This window comes from Mandrillus leucophaeus, unplaced genomic scaffold (genome assembly GCF_000951045.1).
Source record: "Mandrillus leucophaeus isolate KB7577 unplaced genomic scaffold, Mleu.le_1.0 Scaffold92, whole genome shotgun sequence".
NCBI lineage: Eukaryota > Metazoa > Chordata > Mammalia > Primates > Cercopithecidae > Mandrillus > Mandrillus leucophaeus.
Window position 1 is genome coordinate 2,519,605 of NW_012110030.1, and position 21,058 is coordinate 2,540,662.

A 21,058-nucleotide genomic window follows, 5' to 3' on the forward strand; every position below is an offset into this window, starting at 1 on the left:
AAAAATTAGCTGGGCATGGTGGCAGGCGCCTGTAATCCCTGCTACTCGGGAGGCTGAGGTAGGGGAATCACTTGAACCCAGGAGGCGGAGCTTGCAGTGAGCTGAGATTGCACCATTGCACTTCAGCCTGGTTGACAGGGTGAGACTCTGTCTCAAAAAAAAAACAAAAAAAACCAAAAAAACAAACAAAAAGCTTTGTAGTAAGAATCATGTTCTATATGTTTTGTGTTTCTCCTAAATAACACTGTCCCTGCAACACAGATTAAAAACTCAGTGTTAAATTAACGAAAATCTGTGTTACAATGAATACTAGGACATGTTGTAACAGACCTCGGATAGCAAAACTGGGAGTCTGAGCAGAAGAATCTTTCACTACATTAAGCAATATCTTCTTTTATGACCTCTATAATTTTGAGATGTAACGTTCTTATTTACCAATAATTCTTTCCTTCAGCCCTAACCCTTCAATCAACTTACTTTATATTCTCATTTGCAGGTACTTCAGGCAGTTGCACAGTAATCATGCCATCCAAGTTGGTCTTCCCAATGAAGGCAGGCTTGGTACGTAACACATCCGGAGCAGTCTTTGCTGTGACCCTGTGCTGCAGCCCACCAGCACTATTCCCACGATTTGTCAGCACGAATGAATATGACTTCTCAGGCTTCAGGTTGACAATTAACTTCTGTGTGGCTCGGCCATCTACTTCTTCTACCATTTTCCCATCATCATAAAGAATCTAAAGAGATAAAACCAATCAAAAAAATCTGATTGTCAGAGAGGCAAAATATATTTTCTAAACCAATGTGCCCTTGCTTATGGAAAATGTCTATATAGTCAATTCTACTTTTAGGTGACTTCTAAGCCCATGAGTGGTCATAATTCTGGAGATCAAATCAATTTTCCTGTCATTTCCTACTGTGTCATGATAAAATGTTTCCAAGTCTATCAAAAATATACAAAGATATATACACACACACACACACACACACACACACACACACACACACATATTTACCAATATTAGACCTCTCAGTTGTATGTGCTCTCAATGGAATATGTGCAGAAAAGCTCTACGTTTCAATGTATTATCAATATTGTTAATTTTCTAAAGGTTTTGGTTCCTCTTTCTAAATCTATTTTTACTTTCAAAAATGTTTCTCTATTTCTTGTTTCATAAATATGTACTTACTAACATCTCTTAATGGCAAGTCAGAGTTTAAAATGTGCCAACAATACAGGCCAGCGAGTAAATTCAGAAACCCCCAGGGTATTTTAATATAAATAGGTAGAAACCACGTACATTTCATTCTCTGGCTGAAAAACAAAAGCACTAGCTTAGATGTAACAAGTGCAAGTTCAAAGTAGTAGGTAACTTATAAGTGATGCCAGCCCTGGGTTTGAGCTCCTGCTCCCTCTTCAGAGTGAAAAGAACACACTTGCAAAGCACCCAACGATCTCCCATGTGAAAGTCACAAATGAGAACAGCAAGGACATGTGGCCAAAATGAAGTGGTCTGCTTGCGGTGCAAATAACTTACCCAGATAAACGGTCCCCTCTACTTTTATCTGTGATTTCTTACTAATGAGAAAACAACTTACTTTGAAAGGCATGGCAGAGTTATAATTCTCTGGAATCTCCCAAGACAGCAACACGGAAGTCTTCATTACTGCTTTGACATGAAAATTTTTTGCAAACACTGCTGGAAAAGGAAAAACAGTGTATTTAAACTATTCTTAAAACAGATGACCTGTCCTTTCCACCATGGACCACAGGGCTTATGCTAGATGCTGTCTACTTTGATCAGAGAGAGAGAAGTATGATTTTCCTACCTGTTTAGAGCATTCATTTTAATACCCCAGTCTCATAAAGATCTTTCCTTTCTCTCCAATTCAGCCAACTATATTGTGTTTTCCTTACCTGAGGACATTGGGGAGCTGTCAGCCAGACTTGCTTGACATTCTATAACTGAAATCTAAGGCATCCAAGACGTAGTAAGTTTTACATACTTTACCTTTTTGTTTTTGCTGAACCTATTAATATGAATGGGCTGATCAGTTATTATAGCTTCAAAATACTGATTTCCAAAGACTGATATTCCTTTAAAGGAGGAAGGCCGTAAGCAGACAAATCCTACCTTGATCCACAGGCAGTGTCCTGAACTGGACACTGGGACTATATGGCCCGGGCCCTTTGCTCGTATGAGCACGTACTTTTACATCGTATGTGGTATCTGGTTTTAAGCCAGTGAGTGTCATAGTGGTGTCAGCTGGAACAATAAGCTGCTCCATTGGGAGAAGGGGGATGTTGATGTCCCTATAAAGAAGGGTATACTTGGTGATAATGCCATTTCTCTCTGCCAGGACAGGTGGTTGCCAAGATAACTGGACGGAGGTTGAAGTAGCGCTTTCTGAGTGAAGGTTTTGAGGGAATCCAGTTGGTACTTCTTCTGGAATGGAAATCTCCTTCACCATCTCCTCCCCAAAGCCCACTTTGTTTCTGGCTGAGAGCCTAAAGACATATGATGCTCCTTTGTGGATGTCTGTAGCTGTAAAGTGATCTTCTTTTTCAGAGAACTCGAGAGTAGTAAGCGGCTCCATATCCTTGCGGCCAAATTTTAGACGGTAGCCCTGAAGAGGTCCGAATGTGTCCACAGGAGGGTGCCACTGAATGAGAGCAGTATTCATCTGAGTGTGGTTAATCACAAGCCGAGGTTTCCCTGGAACTGGAGCACATGGGATGGTGTGGTAAGATCAACCAATCTGAATGTCCACATTTCAGTCATTGCCAAATGAGGGAGTTCCACTCTACTGGTATTCCCATTTTCTTACTTACCCAAACAAAACAAAACAAAACAAAAAAGGCAATGTTTGACCTACATACCTTTGTGGAAATATGCTCTTTGTCTTACTTTATTAAAGTAGGCTGAGATACTAGAATTTGATAATGGACACAAACAGAAATTATCATTGAAACAACAGCTTAAGGGAATTTTTTTGACACCTGCACATTTTAAACCTTCACACATAAAGGTTCATATCAAAGATAAATTAATTCAAGCAAAGATCAGCCAATTAGATATCACTAATAATAATAACTATAATGATTATTTATTCATTGAGTATGTGCAATGCACCGGCGCCATGCTAAGTGCATTGCATATAGTGTTCACAATTGGTTTACATTCCTGACTCCTCACTACATTCTTGGATTAGTTATTATTATCTCTATCTTCTATAATGAGAAAATGAGGCCCAGAGAGGTAGAAAATTGTCCGAGGCCAGCGTGTAACAAGTGAGAAAGCTATAAGGCAAACCCAACTCTGTCTGAGTCAATTGCTTAAATGCTTAATTGTGCTGTTATGTTGCTTAAACTTAAAAAAAATAAAATAATATCAAACTGACTTACTATGAATCTAATTTGCATTTTCTGTCTAATTTTACTATCCACATCATTCATCTTCATCAAGTTCTTCATCTGTAAAATGGGAATTATATTAAGATCTACTTTATATTGTTCTTGTGAATAATAAATGAGGAAATTCATGTAAAGTCTTAGCATGAGGTTCTGCATTCTATTAATATTAATCAATTATTCATAATCCAAATATTAAACTTTTTATGGTGAAGGGCTAGCTTCCAATGAGTACAGAATTTATTTACCTTTTAAGTTAGAAATGTGAAAAGTTCTAATCTACTCATTCAATGCATTATCATGTCTATTTATTTTTAATGGAGAGCAATTATTCCTGGAATCCACAACAAAAGACATTGAGGGAGGATCATCAGAATCAAAACTAAACCAAGTTAACAGAAAGAAGAAGAAAGGCCAAGTATGGTGGCTCATGTCTGTAAACCCAGTAGTTCGGGAGCTGAGGTGGCAGAATTGCTTGAGACGAAGAGTTCAAAACCAGCGGCTGGGCACAGTGGCTCATGCCTGTAGTCTCGGCACTTTGGGAGGCAGAGGCGGGTGGATCACCTGAGTTTGGGAGTTTGAGACCAGCCTGACCAACATGGAGAAACCCCGTCTCTACTAAAAACATAAAAATAGCTGGACATGGTGGCGCATGCCTGTCATCCCAGCTACTCAGGAGGCTGAGGCAGGAGCATCACTTGAACCTGGGAGGCAGAGGCTGCAGTGAGCTGAGATTGTGCCACTGCACTCCAGTCTGGGCAACAAGAGCAAAACTCCATCTCAAAAACAAACAAACAAACAAACAGCCTGAAAACAGCTTGGCAACATAGCAAGACTCATCTCTATGGGAAAAAAAAAAAAAAAGGCATGGCGTCACATGTCTGTAGTCTTAGCTACTCAGGGGGCTGAGGTGGGAGAACTGCTTGAGCCAAGAGTTTGAGGCTACAGTGAGCTATTGATCACACCACTGCTATTCAGCCTAAGTGACAGTGAAACTATGTCTCAAAATTATGAATGTGAAGAAAAAGAAAGATGGTAGGAAAGGAGGAAAGCTTACAGTAATGGGAGACAGGTGATAAAAAATCATACCATGAGGATATAGATTAAGGTAAAAAAAAATCACTAAAAAGATTATGAGACAATATATAGAATATTAACCTCAGAGATGGACTGATTAGCCTCTTCATTTTGTATTTCAGAAAGTGAGAACAGGTGGAGATGTGCTCTGCTCTCAGAAATATCATTAAGATATTTACTTCCTTAACCAATGGAGTAACAGTTTTGTTTCACATGCTGGGAAGATTCATAGCACGCTTATGTAACTCAGCTAACCCACAATGTATGAAAATAATACTCTCTAAAGTTTTTAGATAAATAATTACTCAATAACGTGTGTTGTGTTATATATGTAAAACATGTGTGTTGCGTTGTATATATAAAACATGTGTGTTGAAGGTAGGCCCAGGAACCACATCATTGTATACTCACTGTGTTCCTCAGGAACAATGCATCCAGAGGTCTTAACAATCAACTCACCCTCTCAGAACACAATCCATCCATAAGTTGGAGACTGTGTGAACTATTTCATTTGCTTTTAATGTATTTACAATTATCTTAATTTTAAAATAGTACTTTAAGGTAGAGACACTGGCAGACATCTTTAATTCCCCTTTGTGTATACATAGCATTTACACGATTTGTCCATGAAAATGTCAGTGATAGTCTCAAGGATTAAACACCTGAGTCTCTGCTGTGAAAAATCCATGGTGAAATAGAGCTTTCAGCAGAGAATACAGCCTTTAATATATGAAACTCAGTTGAAACAAGTGGGTGGAAACACAACTATTAATTCTCAACATTCTCCAGGACAACAGATTAAAAATATTTATTAAAATTTTCTGAAATTCTAGTTCCAATGAACTGCATAATAATATATACACTGTGTATCCTGTTTCTGTAAGATGCATGTAAAGCTAGGATAAATAAAAATAATTTCTTGATATACCACAAATATAGATTGCATTCTAATATTTGTCATTTATGAGCATGTTCTTATTAACTGATGTTTCACTTTATAATATTGCTATGGTACACATTTGGAGAAATATAATGGGCTGGCAAAGTCTAGGAAAAAACTCACTGACTTTGTAAATGTATATATTTATTCTTCTGTGGGAGTCAAAGCTTAGGATGGAGTAATCTCTTTTGTTTTCGATGTTGGCATGACCTTTCTTATTCTGGGACAGAAAGGCTTGTTGGCTTGGAATCACAAGATCAAAGTAATGATCTAGAAAAAAGAGCGTTAGCTCTGACCTACTGGCTTCCCCTGCTGTACACAAGGATCTTAGTCTGCTCTCTATTGCCAAACCCACAACAGTCATTCCTTCCCTGGGCAGAAGTTTTACTAAGCCTGAAAACTATGAGACAACAAGCCTGGAAGTGCCACGAAGCATAAAGGAAGGGCTCAGTAAAGAAATGAATGCTTGTGCAGCTTGGGGAAGAACTCCCAATTTTCACCTCAGGCGAGGCTGACCCCATGAAGGGTCACACGAAGGGATGCCCAAAATTTCCACAAGCATGTGAATAATAATAGAAATAGTAAATGAAGTTTAAATAGGCTGGAGTAAGGGTTTGGGACAGTTGTGGTATTTCATCCAGGGAATCACTGATAAGATAAAAAGGGGAAAAGGAATGAGGAGAGTTCTACATCATTGAATACATAGTTAAAAAGAATTCTCCCAAACTCCACAGATTGGCAATGGAACTCACTGCATTCCTGGCTTCCAGAAACACTATAGGTATCAAACATTTACCAATAATTCACTTTGTGCAAATACTTGTACACTGGCACACACGTATTTGAGTGAGGAAATAAAGACAGATACAGCAGGGTCCACGTTCTCTAATACAGGCATATTCTAGTTGGGAAAATAATGAGGTGGAATAGATTGTGCGATCTGTGGAGTCTGGCTCAGGTTTCTAATGCCTTAGGGTTATTCTGTAGGCTACTTTTATAGGTCATGCCAGCTGTTGGTTCAATGGTTCTGCTTACTCCAGCACTGGAGCTTGAGGGTTGGTAAGATGAAAGGGTCTTAAATAATTACTCAGGGGAGTCAGAAGGTCACTTTTTGGCCAGGTCTTAGAGAACATATTGGAAGAAGCAGAGAAGGTCCAGCTACAAAGTAAATAACTCTAATTTATATCACGACATATAAACTCTTCTCCCTTTTACATTTTCTTATTCTCTTACATTCTTTAAAAAATCTCTTAGGACTTCTGAATTGGGATATATGTGTGGTTTCCCTTTACTTTTTAGCAACTGCAATCATTGGCGATAAATTGAGGTACTTACTTGCAGTGGTTCTAAACTTAGCCCCAATTTAACCTAGGACCAGCAACAACAATCATAATTGACTAGACTTGGGCTAAGATTTCCAAATTCTCCCTGTCACAGTCATCTTTTGATTACCCTTAACATAGCTGTTCAATATAGTACTGAAATTCACGTAAAAATATACAGAAAATGTCAAACCAATGAATTTTCTGTTTGTTTTAACCTCAAGGCCTCAGGCAGTAAACAAATTATTACAATACAGAATAATGGGAGTATTAACAAAGAAAAAACAGATATTTCATAATCATTGAAACATAAAAGCCAACATTTTCTTCAGAAGCATCCTTCAGGTTATATGAATCTCCTGTAGATTATACTTAAACTATGATCAGTACTCTTGTTTCAAAGATATGATTATTTACAGGTTCTAGAAACAAGATATAATAAACAAACACCCCACAATCAGGAAGTTTACTATTAAAATAAAATTTCACGAAAATTCCTGAATTCTTTGTGGGAGCTGTAACTAAATACCTTTACAATTATGATTATTAGGAGCTCAACGTCTGTGAGATAAATTCAGTAATTCTTCACAGTCACATAAATATACGAGGATTTTTAATACAGTATGCAAAACAAAACAAATTGATATATTCACTAATTGCTTAGGGATAAACCACGAATAGGGGCTGCTTATGCAAAGGAAAACTAGAGGTTTGCTCTTAAAGGAATTAAATTTGGATTCTTCTACTTTCTTCCCAGGTGCAGTGGGGAGGTCTTACAAAAGTAAATGTGTAGGCATCTAAATTGCAAGCATTTTCTATCTCAGTACCGAAGCCTCTATTGATTAAGAAGGATCTAAAATAGTGAATGAAAATGCCAAAAGAATTCTATATATGAATAAGTTCTAAAATTCTAAAATGTCTACTGTATGGTAACTAAAAAGGGATGAGATGGCGTTAGTGATGTTAAAATAGACAAAATCATCCCTTTCTCTAAAATTCATATCCCTTGGCTATAAATCCTCTACTTTCTTGTCATCATAACATGACCCCATTTAATGGGCAATAGGTGAGTGGTGCTTAATATAAGACATTTCAGAGTTATTATGACATATTTATAAATGTAGGCGAAGGAAATGCACGTTGTTCAATTTGAGATTCAACTCTTGGTTGTTGATGTTGTAATAGAGACTGGTTCCATAGCCAGATAGTGATCATGCCATCATGCCCCTCACTAAATACGTGTCTGCTCTGCAGGGCATTAAATTAGCTTGATGTAATGGTATTTAAAAAAAAAAGCCCAGAAGATTCAGCCTTGAAGGAGTTTTGCCATCTGTAATCCTGCTGCTTGAGGCAATTCCAGGTGGTAGGATGCGAGCGAGGCAAATCTTATGACATTTAGACAAAGCTGGCAGTGAGCATGGCACCCAGGAGGGCACTCAGCATCACAGCTGTTCTCTCCTTTATGCCTTTACATAGAGGTATGTTCCTAAAAACTTGTTTGAGAAGTGATTCGGGCGGAGTAAGTCAAATCATGGTTTCCATGTTCACGGGAGATTGCTATACATGAGGACTGGATTTATCTGCAATTATCTCTTAATTTCCTCATTCTACAATGCTTGCTCTTCCTTCATGCTGGCTTTTCCTAATGTGGCTGCCCACAGTAACCCTAAAAAGCACTGAAGAAGCCTTATTCTTTAGAAGGGAGTAATTTTATACTATTTAGCCTTCTTAATTTTCTTCTTTTTCTTTTTTGTTTTCTATCTTTTGTTCAATTTGGCTTCTTAAGAATCCCCACAGCAGGGGGTGGGGAAGACAAAATGACAAAAGGTAGAACGGTAAGTCATGAACCCAGTTTAAGATGGGAGCTCTTCTAAGGAGATTTGTTGTCCAGGGAAGTTGAAATTGTTGTTTGACTTCCCTGCCCAGACCCCTTCCCTCCAGACCTTCATGGGGCTTGATCCTTCACATCATTTGAGTCTCAACTTAAATAATCCTTCCTCTACAAGAACTTCTCAGCCCCTAGAGGCTGCCTGATCCTTAATTGCCTATACACTTTTACTTTTCATCTTACCACTTTCTGACATTTTATTTTATACTCCTTTCGTCACTTGTTAATTATCTAGTCCTATTCAGAAAGTAAATTTCATAAGTGCAGATTCTTATTCTGTTTTGTTGATTGCTTCATCCCCAGTGCTGATTACAATGCCTGACACACAGAAGGTGCTCAAAGAAATAATTGTTGAATGACTGATTGAATAGTTTGGACAAATTATGCACTTGGACTATTTTTTCCCTGATCTATTTTTTTTTTTTTTTTGCCCCTGAACTAAAAACACAAAAGTTGACCACAGTCCATTTATTTCCTCTGATTTTATAATAATAAAAGCCTGCTAGAAGCTACCCATACCATTTAGAAAGTTAGCAGTACTATTCAAGACACATACATGCACAGACATGATTACCTGCCCCAGTGGTGGACACCAGTTTGGGCTTGCTGCGAGCACCATCTCCTTTGGTTGTGTAGGCTGTGACCGTAAGGGAGTAGGAAGTTTCAGGCTGGAGCCCAGAAATGATCATGTCCTGAAATGACAAAACAGAATGTCACTGATTCAAAACATGCTACTAATGCCCTGGGTGAAAAACAAGGCCAGACGTCTGCCTTCATTCTGCAAATGCTCACACATCCCTTGCAGCCATGCTAAGCCCTGGAAATTTCATGCCTGAGCTCATGCTAGGAAATCTGTTTTCATGCTGATATCGAAGGGGTGTCTTCAGGCATCTTAGGAGGTAGCTCTTAGGGTATTAGTCAAAGACATGAAATCTGGAGCCAGACTTCCTGAATTCTTCAACTTTCATATCCTTACTAGCTTGGACAGACCAAGTACGTTTACCTATCTGTGCCTCCATTTCCCAAGGGAATGTTGGAATTATAATAGGACCCCATAGGATTTTATGAGTTATATCAGGTAAACTCACAGAACTATGCCTGACTTCTAGGAAGCATTCCATGAAAGAGTGATTATTTTATGCCAACAGCTCTCCACACACATCCACTGTAACGAACAGACTGCAGATGCGGCTGATGCCAGCAGTCTGTTTGATCACTATGGAAGAATTTTACCAAATGGTTGTTGTTGGACCTAGATACCCTGAGGGAGAATTTGCTTAGGGCTCTCTTATTGATTGATTGTATTATCATGTTTATTGGTTATTTGTATAGGCTATGAGCAGAAATCATTATCCACTGAGGAGACTTTTCACACACATTGAAAAGCAGCCATAAAAGCAAAGAATACAACTGGACTTTAGTTTTACCGCATCACCAGTATGTGCTCAATTTATTTGGACTTTCCAAAAAGTTAAATACCACATACTATTTACCAAAATTCTTAGTTTTCTCTTAGTCAGGGCCCAAAGCGGTGGTGGTTATAAGACCAGATGGTCTTTGATATTCCTTTAAACTACGGGTTATGGGATTCTTTAGAGATTCTGGCTATTAACTTATTCTAGTATTTTAAGAACAAATACCAGAGCTGCATATACACATGCGCATGCACACACACAGACACACACACAGAGCAATATAAAAACCCTTTCAGATTTTTGGCACAGCTGTGTTTTCAAATTGAATATGGATAAATTTAGGAAAATATACAATGTCATTGTCTTTCAAATCTAAAGACAATGTGACTGACGAGTGAATGAATTATATTGTGTGAAATACAGTAGGGTTTTTTTTAGCAAGGCTGTAACAGATACCATAGAGCTCAATTGTTGAAGATGACTCCAAATATGACAGCTTCTGACAACAAGCTTTCTCAAAAGAGTAGGAATATCTCATTGTGGAAATTCAAGAAGTTCAGATATCATCCTGAAGAGTCACTGGAAATTTTATTATGCCAGATAAATGGGCTACTTGGGAGAGATGTTGTATTTCCAGGACCTTGGAATGGTTTCCCTAATGTTACAGAGGATAGAAAAACCAAGTAAACTACCCAAGAGCAGTATTTTAAATGACAGCAGACACACTGACTATCCCGAAAACTATGATGATTAAATGCCAACATGATTGTTTCCAAGGTTGCCCTCACATGCCACCGGAGTACTGCTGAAAAGCAGGCATGGCTAACTAGAAAAAGCAGCAAGGCTTGCTTTCATCACCAAATTTTGCAGCAAGAAATTATGCACTCTGAGCCTTATGTTTCTTATCACGAAATTAGAGTTAACCACACACATCCATTCTCTTGCCCAGGTTGTTAGAGGATAACAGACGTAACGCAATTTGAAATGCGTCAAGTCCCCTGCAGTGGTATAATCTCAACTGGACACACCTCTATCTGCCATGATCATACCCTTTCTTGGATTACATTTTATTTCTTTAAGAGGTGGGTACACTTCCCTCCTTGGTTGTTTCAGTATGCTCTGTGAGGTGATGTGCCCGGTACTATGGCTATAATTCCTTATTCTCTTTGTTTCCTCCTGTCCTGTCTCCACTTTGTTTTTGTCCCTGTTAAAAGTTGGCATACCTGAGGTTCTGTCACAGTCACTGGTCTACTGTTTCTCTCTAATCTTAAAACAAAAAACAAAAAACAAAAAACAAAAAAAAACTGCATTCATTTCTAAACCTTAAGTAATTATTTCTGCCCATACTCCTGATTTATTTCAGCTGTGACTTCCAATCTGCGCTCCAGTGGCATATACATTGTAAATATCTGCTGGATGTTTTCCTGTGACTACCCAGTGTTACTTCAAGTTCAAATGAACTAAAACTTAAAAATCATTCCTGGAAGTAGACTCCCCCTCCTTACTTCCATATTTTAATGAATGGTAACACATTTGCAAAACGTATGAGCTATCTTTGACCTCTTTCTCTTCTTCAATTCTTAGCAAGTTTTTTGCCAATTCTTCCTTTTATTGATCCTAAGTATTACTTTTTCATTTCTACTGCCTCAACTCTGTTGCATTTTTATCACTTCATGACTAAATTAGCAAAATAACTCTTTTTACCTGCTTTTCTATCTGCCACCTTTTTACTCTCTAATCTATCCACTAAGTCACTGGTTTTTAAACTGCAGGTAATGACCCATTTAGTAGGTTGTGAAATCACTTTAGTCAGTCATGACCAGAATTTAAACAAACAGAAATGAAATGGAATAAACTTGAATACTTAATGTTAGTGTTTATTATACAAAATATGGTTCCATAAAATTTGTATTTTAGTTAAACATATGTGTGCATTGAATCACGACATATAAGGTATTTCTTACTGTGAGTTATAGTCAAAGAAGTTTATGGTCAAAAACGCTGCTGCACTGGCAAAGCCACGAGAACTGATACCTTGGACACAGTTACAAGATTCCCAGTAAGAGTCCTGTGCATTGGCAGTAAATATTCAGTCAGTGAATGGAAGAATACCTTCCTGTCAGCCTTTAACTCATTTTTAAAAATTTCTCCTATATCGCTCTAATATTGAAGAGTTAAAGACTGGCCAGCTTTTTGGCTTGACTCTTCTGGTTTTTCCAGTATTATATTACAGTTGACCTCTTAGCTCTATTTACCACTGAGTTACTTACAGGAAGCCTTCATTTATATCAAATTGTCAGGCTCACTGTCATGTGACTATACCACATGCTCAACTGTCTCAATGACTGGTTTTGCTGTGCTCAACTTAAAAAAATATGTATGTTCCACCTCTAGCTCCCCAACACACACACACACGTGTGCGCGCGTGCGCACACACACACACACAACTTTTTCACTTATTCAGTCTTTAATCATCCCTTAAATTCTCAACTGAGCTTCATGACTTCTTTTACTATCTTGGACCACTGTCTCTGAATTCATAGCTCTTATTGACACTGTCCACTAATTTATTAATGCATGGTACACTGCTGTAGGCCATATATTTTGCTGCATTATATGAAACTTTTCAGAACTTTACTCTTCCTTAGCCACTTAGAATAGAAACACTAGAAAGCAGGTGTCACATCATGTGTCCCTTGCAGTGGCACATACATAACAGTCCCTCAATAAATAACATAGAACTTTCATTCAAATATTTTAAAAACATTCCTCCCTCAGCAAGATACTTTCTACTTCTTGGCATAATCCATTCATCGTTCAAATATGTATGGGTAAAAGTGAAGAACAGCCACTTCTAGTTAGAGTTAATCAGTGCCAGATCTGCATCTTGTTATCCACTGGATATGTGACCCTGGAGTAGGATTTATGAGCAGCCTACACCAAACAATCTGACATCTCCAGTCTGCAATGCCTTCACTTAAAGCAAGCTTGTCCCACATGCAGCCCAACACAAACTTGTAAACTTTCTTAAAACATTACGAGATTGTTTTCTTTTTTAGCTCATCAGCTGTCGTTAATGTTAGTGGATTTTATGTGTGGTCCAAGACAATTCTTCTTCTTCCAATGTGGCCCAGAGAAGCCAAAAGATTGGACGACACCCCTGTATTTTAAAGCATGCTTCCTCTGACTGTCACAAAGCAGAGTTAGTAGCAGCCATCAAAATAAATATCACAAGCCCATGACATTTCTTATGCAGTCAATAGCACCATGCTGATTTCACAAAACAGAAACCAAAATAAAAAGTGCACCACATAGTGAAGATAACTTAAAAATAATTTGTTAGTTCATGCATCCAAGCAAACTGTGATGACAGATCACAAATAAGTGAAAGGATGTCAGAGAAAACAAGCATATATAGTCTGCTTTTGACAAAACAATCAAAAATTACTCACATGTTCAGTAGTATCATCAAATTCCCACTGATTGAGAATAAGAAGGTTGGAAGGAAAACAAAATAAAAAGAAAAAAATTTAAGCCTTATACAGGCAGTGTTGCCCTTCTTAGACTAAAAAAATTGAAAAAATAAACAAAGCAGTGTGTACAATAAAATTCCAGAGAATGTGTGTTTTGCTGCCACCTCCACCTCTAATTGGGAAGTCAAATTAAATAATCTTTGTTACTGTTATTGTTAAAACCAGCTAATATACTTTAAATGTATGGTTCACTGAAACATAGCAATGAAGCACAGAAAAAGTGAATATTTCTACTCATATCCTACTCATTTATTTTGACTTCTATCTTAAGTTACACAATTAAAAGTCAATATTTAGATTAATATCTTTCATTATATTTAACACTTATAGCTTCAAAGAAGTCCTGTGAGATGTAATGAAATTTCAGTGAAGAGTCAAGGAAAATAAATGAGATGGGAAAGAAAGAAAATACACAAGAAAAATCAGCAATTAATAAAGAAAAGACAAAGAAGAAGAGGAAAAAAAGACAGAGTTGACGTTTAATGCATTTGGTATTACATAATTCCGTTAACTACCAGATTTTACAATGGAAATGGGACGGAATTACTGTTCTATAACGTAAAATATCTAAGAACCAAAGGAGAACATCAAAGCACGATGGTCATATTGTTTTCTTTTCCATAATTGTAGACTTATATGATAAAACATAGCGATGGTTTTATTAATTTTATAACTTTCTTTTTATAGGCACTACATAATAATTATTTACAAAAATCAAGTCAGTGGCCCCTTTCCAGTGTTGAAGTGGTATTATGAAGCTCTATTGCATTTATGGAAGTGGCCTTGGGGTAGATAAGTGAGCTGTGAATCCAGATCCCTTTGCTTAGAATGTTTCAAAACTGAAGAAAACATAAAGGCTTTTGAGAGTTGACTTGTATTAAGACTTGGGGGGTAAGTATTTTCCTTAGAGGCACAGGGATATTTATTGCTCTCTTTTTTTATATTTATTTATTTATTTATTTATTTTGAAACGAAGTCTTGATCTGCTGCCAGGCTGGAGTGCAGTGGTGCGATCTCGGCTCACTGCAAACTCCACCTCCCGGGTTCAAGCAATTCTCCTGCCCCAGCCTCCCTAGTAGCTAGGACTACACGGGCGTGTGCCGCCACATCCGGCTAATTTTTCTATTTTTAGTAGAGACGGGGTTTCACCATGTTGAGCAGGATGGTCTCGATCTCTTGACCAGGGGATACGTCCACCTTTACAGACAAGAATGTAGAACTGGGCAACTTGGTGCCGCAGTTTTCAACTTGCTTCATAATCTTTCTGACTTTCACACAAAGAAAGGCATTTTCATTTGAAATAAATTTCAAATATTTTACAAACTCCATCCTTTTCCCTGCCAAGTCACCAATTTCTTGGATAATGAAAGTATTCCAATGATCATAATATCCCATCCCCATGATATCTCATCACCATTTGACACAGCAAAGGTAAGCCAGTACATGAGTCATGTACAATTTTCAGGATGGTAGTTACAAGTTGAAATCTTCATCTTCCTTTGAGGAAAATATGTAAAACCCAAGTGAATTTATTATGGGACTATCTCTGAATCACCTCTAATTTTTGAAAAATTGTGAAAATTTTCAATGCTCTGTTTTAAACAACTAATTATAAAACCAGGTTGTGATACCATAGTTGCAAACCACTGCCCTAAGATCAATACAATTTCTCATAAACTCAACTATTCATTTTCAGTACTTTTTTTTTTTAACCTTGGTTCAACATAAGGATCCCATTTATTCTCTAGGAAATTCTGATTTAATTTTTAATATCATTGTCACCATCTTCACTTTCTGGGACATAAAACAATGAGTTTCATCAAATATGTAATTTGATGAAGAAATACTAAATATAATACTGAGTAACTATACTTGAATAAAAATGTCTATTCTTCAATGGAAGAAGACATACATTTAGAAATTAGAACAACTAAGTTCCAAGTTGTTTTAGCACAGAAGAAAATAGATTCCATCAGGCAAATTGCAGTTTAGAAATCTTCTCTTTGATTCATTACTAAGACAACCATTTTTTGAAATCAGAAACACAAACTCAAATATGGTTGTAAAGGGTTGAATATCTGTATTTTAAGGAAAAAGTAACACGTTTTTAATCAGACTTGAGTGTCATTTCATTACAATTCCCTTCCTCACTTGATAGTAACTCTGATTGAAAAGATCAATATACATCAATGTGTAATGAAAACTAGAATTTTGTACAGGATTTTTTAAATGTCGAAAGACTAAAATGAGGCCAATTGCAAGATATGAACTAAGACACACTTATATAAAAATCGAGGTACATAATTTCAGAGGCTTACCTGTGCATCAGCCAGCATGACATCTTTCAGCATGGGCTGGCCCTTGGGCTCACCATTTTCCATCCTCACATAATGTACCTGGTATCCTCTTATCTGGCCATGCTGTTTATTGGGCACAGGTGAGCGCCATGAGACTTTAACAGATGTTGAGTTGACAGCCTCCACCTCGACTTTGCGAGGAGGACCACTAGGAACTGGAACAACATCATTGGATAAAAGAAATTATAGGCACTTGTCCCACCCAATCAGAGCATTTTCTGCATTTTCTTTACTTAGGTTTCTCTTTTTCAAAAAATGGGTAAACCCACTATGTTTCCTTTGAAGAATACGAACATTTTCAACCAATGAAAATGCTTAACCAATCTGCTCTACCTTTTAAGAAAAGATCAAAAAACATGACCAATGCAAAAAAAAATGGAAGAAAAAAAGAGTATCAGAGAAATAGAAAAACATGTAAAAAATGTACAAAAGCCAAGGAAGATGCTTTGAGGTTCAAAGCATTAAAGCACAAAGAGGTATAGCATTGAAATAATAACAAAAACTGGCTGTTGATTGTTGTGTGTTTTTTAAAGGTTTCTTTTTAAACAGCAGAATAAAAAGATTCTTGATTATATGGATTATCTTCTCTTTTTTTCTCATATCAAAGGTATTCCATACAAAAGATGCCAAAAATTGAATGTTGAGCATCAATGTTTCTGAAATATGTAAGACAAAAAGGCAACAAAAAGAAGGTAGTTTTGAAAAGTTAACTTCAAAATGTAAAAGAAGTGACTACAAAAAGCCAAGAAAAACACAGAAGACTTTAGATGGAGGAACAGAGACGGGCTGGATTGCAAGACCATAGGAGCCAACAGTCCTTTTAAAGAGAAGCAAATTACTGCATTGAGATTTAAAAAAAAAAGAAAGAAAAAAAGGCCAGGCCGCAGTAAAGACAAGTCTTTGGCAAAAATACTAAAGCAACCGCAATCCTGGGTAAAAAGATGAGCAGAGAAAAAAGATTACTGTTAGCCTATTGAAAGACAGCAGACCAAGACTGTGTCAGAAGGGTGCAAACTGACGTAGCGGAGGCAACATACCATCTTCATCGGTTCGAATCAACACGGACAAGCTCTCAGGGCCAGGGCCGACATCTGTATGGGCCGTCACAGTGATCCGGTATTCAGTCCATTTTTCCAGTTGTTCCAAAAGGTATTTGGTAGTGTCCGAAGGAATTCCCAAAATCTCGTGAGACTTGTCATCTTCCCCATCCACTGCAGTATACTTGATGGAGTATTCAGTGATAATGCCATTCTGTTTTTCCACTGGTGGAGGTTGCCAACTTACCAAAATACTAGTGGAACTTGGGCTGGTGCAACTAATGTCTTGAGGAGGAGCTGACGGCTCTTATTTTGGTAGTGAGTTAAAGGAGGATTTAAGTGAAAGGACAGGAGTGGTTGAAAAAGAAAATGATAAAACAAAAGAAAAGGCAAAAATAAATAAACGAACAATAAGGACAAAACAAAAATAAGGCTATGAAACTTAAATTCTAATGACAAATTATGTACCTTGGCTTAGTAATATGAATAAACCAAAAAAATGAATTAATGACCAAAAATAATTGTTAAATAATGGGGTGGGGGGAATATGTGAAAATGAGACCTCAAGATAATGGAGCCTCAAATAAAATTACCTACCTGCGATATAAATTCTTCTTCTAAACCAATCCCTCAGTATCTCCCACCCCTACTATACTGACTACCCAGCTTCAAAAAAGTTGCAAATAGTGCTAGCATTTACTTGAGGGTCTGATGGTGCTTCACAGATGTTGTTTCCAAGCTTTCCCTTCTATATTCTAGAATGAGGATGGTTTACATACAGTACTCATTTGCGAAAGGCTTAAGTATGAAAAGTTACAGTAACTGCTAATGCCCTTCTACCAGTTCCAATTAAAAATAAGTCAGTCAACAACAAACCTAAGAGGGTTCACTCTATCTGGAAAACTGAGTTTGCCTGACCAGTTTTAATAATAATAAAAAAATGTTAACTTAACATTGATCGTAGCCCATATACAGTGAGCATGCAGAATCAATAAAGGATGAAAATGCAGAGTCCAAGGTTTACCTACCCGAGGGTAATGTCAGGCTTGTTGATTCTGACTGTAACTTGTACTTACCCTACGTCAGCTTTCAGCTTTTTAATTATAACTCTTCTTGAGACACCATTGCTAGTGAAGAATTAGACCCCACCAGCAAAATTTGGTAAAATCAATAATAATCATTTGTCCCTTACAAAATGTCAATAAGACAATCATTAAAAAGAACTGTTTTTTTCAAACCCAAGTATCAACTGGAAAAGATATAACTTACGTGCAAAATTTCTTTCATTTTGTACATATTCATACAACATAGGGTTTATATTAGAGTTAAAAGATATACTTTCTTACTGCCCATTCTAAATTAAACTAGTCACTTTCTGAGCAATTATTTTCCATCAAATTAACCAAATATTATGATTTAAAAAAATTAAAAACCAATAAAAGACAGCACAATTACTACTATTATTTAAAACTTAATAACGTATGTTCCTAAAGAAGAACAAACAAGTGGGCAAAGATAATACAAATCCATATACACACACATATATTTTTAAAGTAATGTATATGGTACAGTGAATAAAGCAATCCTATGTTTTATATTTGAATGTGTAGTTTGGGGATTTCCCTAGACTTTGTAAATCTTAATATTTTGGAGTGCCAGGTGTATCCAATTGTTCAGGGGATTATCAGTCTTTCTTAATTTACGTGCCTTGTGTTCATTATCACAGTCAATCAAAATAAAAGCTCTCCGTATTGACAAAAAAGGAATCCTCATAGGACAGCCTTGTAAATTTGGAATAAGATTTGCAAAACCACTAGAATCTCATTTTTATTGATTCTGACTAGGGGTTCTTATACCTCAAATTATAAATCTATTTTATATGCATTATCATTATTCATAATAAATTGAGTTGTTCATGTAACAGCAAGAACTCATTTGTAATTCTTTTTAAAAAGCTGATTTGGTTTTCACTAGGGCTATCTTCAGACCTCCTATTTTGTGAGAATATATTAAACACCATTTGAAAATTTTACTTTAATAAAATAAGGAATAGATAAGTGTTTGATGTGCTTATAAAAAGTCTATTCAATTTGTATGTACATATGTTAAAAAGTGAGGTTTGTAAACCATGTAAAATACAGTATTGAAGCATGTAACATTTCTCTTAACTAAATGCTTAGTTTTAAGAAATTATCTTCCACAATACTATTTATTAGCCTGCCTGGAATTCAAAGCAGACATAAGGGAATGCATTAATTTACATGCTTATGTCTTTAAATGAAAGAAAATTTTACGGGAATAAACGATAATCACTAACAGATTAAACAGGATCCTAATCATTTTCATGTGAATAATCATGCTTTAAGAGGGAAAAACATACATTTTATTATCAAAAAACCCTGAAAGTTTTCAAGTTTCTATAGAAAATGAAATGGTGGAAAACTTGCTCATTTATATGGAAGGAAATTAATCTTTTAAAACATAAATATCAGGTTTGCTGATAGGTCTAAATATGAGGTCAACAGAGCATCTTCTTGACAAAATTCAATGTATTTCTATTATAGATATCTATTGTATAATTCACTATGTCAAAAAGCAAAGACAAAATGTCATACAAAGAAATCAAAAATAACTCAACAAAACTCTTCAATTCAAGGTAAATAGTATTTTTATCAATGAATTGTAGACACTTACTAATAAAAAGCAATTAATAGTATTATAAGCCACCAAACTTTCCATCAAAAACAATCTCCTGTATAATACTTTATGCAAAACAATCTGCCCTGGGCACAATTAACCCCCATTGTGATAAACACAGCTATGCTTAAGGGTAACAGTTCCAAAAAGAAATTGAACCAGAGGAAACAAAGTACAATTTAGAATTGCAAATATGTTTGCCATTATTCCATTGTTTCTAAATTTGTCCAGATACAGATTTTCTGTTAATGTTCCAAATTTCCACATGTACTACACACAGAGTTAATAAGAAACAAGTCATCAGTGCTGAGCTTTTCTTAGTAGAAACAAATACATGAAATAAGGACTTGTTTGTTTACAAAGCTAAAGCCTGTGTGCTTAAAAAAATAAAGGGTTTTTTTTTTTGTCTTTTGCAGTCTCTTTCATTTGCCAAGCCCTCCTATGATTATTTTGCAGGGTTCTCAATGTGAATTTTGCTTTAAAGCCTTATAATTCATTAAACAGGGCTTGATCTAACTCCTTTTACCCACTTTTCACCCATGGAGGTCTACCACCTTCTTTAAAAGTCTTTCAATGTGGGAAAGTGGGATCTGTTATTTGGAACAATTGGGAGACCGAAATAAGTCACAGTTACACTTTCATCTGTGAAGTGTGATGCATACTAACCTAGAGACTACTAAGTATTAATCATATTAGCAGGTTTGCCTGTTGGTGAAGGTGAAAGCTAGCAACATCTACCAGAGGAAATAAAAAGGCAGAGAGTAAGCAAAGAGAGACACCTACTTGACTGCATGGTTCTAGCTGATATTTCTGCAGTAGAAGCACCCAGGCCTTGAGGGGAGCGTGCAGCCAGACGGAAATAGTATAAGCTATTTGGTTTCAGTCCTTGCAGCCTATATGATGTCCCTGGCTCAATGGCAATTCGTTGCTGGAAGCAATAAGAGAATGTGGTCATCTTCAGTAAGATTCGTGCAAATACTTTTTAATCACACTGTCTGGACTATCAGATTTGTATCATCAGGATTATAATCTCATCAAAATATCACCAAAGGAGTCAATAGTGAGTATTATCCAGGGCTATACTAAGGAAATTATATAATGAAAATATCAGTTTAAAAGGCAAGTTTCTACAAAGGTAACTGGAAGAAGGGAAGTCAGAGTTATTTTTAATGTTGACACAGTTAGCCAGACACATCAGATAAGAGGAAGACTGCGAGTCCAACACCCATGAGTATGTTCTGCCCTTAAATGCATGTATGTTGCTGTGACACAGATCACAACAGAAACTGACACCTGCCCCTAGTAGTGGAATCTGCCCAACATGTGCAATTTTAATTGAACAGATATCTACTCATCTCCCATGACCTTCTGAAATCTCAA

The 21,058-nt window shown here is 36.6% G+C and overlaps 1 protein-coding gene across 7 annotated transcripts in view; it reads right to left on the reverse strand.

Annotated features, from left to right (window-relative positions):
* The window catches only part of PTPRD (protein tyrosine phosphatase, receptor type, D), a 462,557-nt gene that overhangs the window by 187,129 nt on the left and 254,370 nt on the right, over positions 1–21,058 (reverse strand). For 4 of the 7 annotated variants that reach the window (XM_011969903.1, XM_011969901.1, XM_011969902.1 and 1 more), the window contains 3 exons: positions 20,462–20,606; positions 1,600–1,697; positions 478–737 (listed from right to left, as the gene is read on the reverse strand). In XM_011969903.1, the coding sequence (XP_011825293.1) occupies positions 478–737; positions 1,600–1,697; positions 20,462–20,606 (503 nt within the window). Of the gene's footprint in view, positions 1–477; positions 738–1,599; positions 1,701–2,135; positions 2,724–9,213; positions 9,332–13,506; positions 13,534–15,905; positions 16,100–16,981; positions 17,288–20,461; positions 20,607–21,058 lie in introns of all 7 variants that reach the window. The other 3 variants (XM_011969898.1, XM_011969899.1, XM_011969904.1) reach the window with 2 other exon arrangements.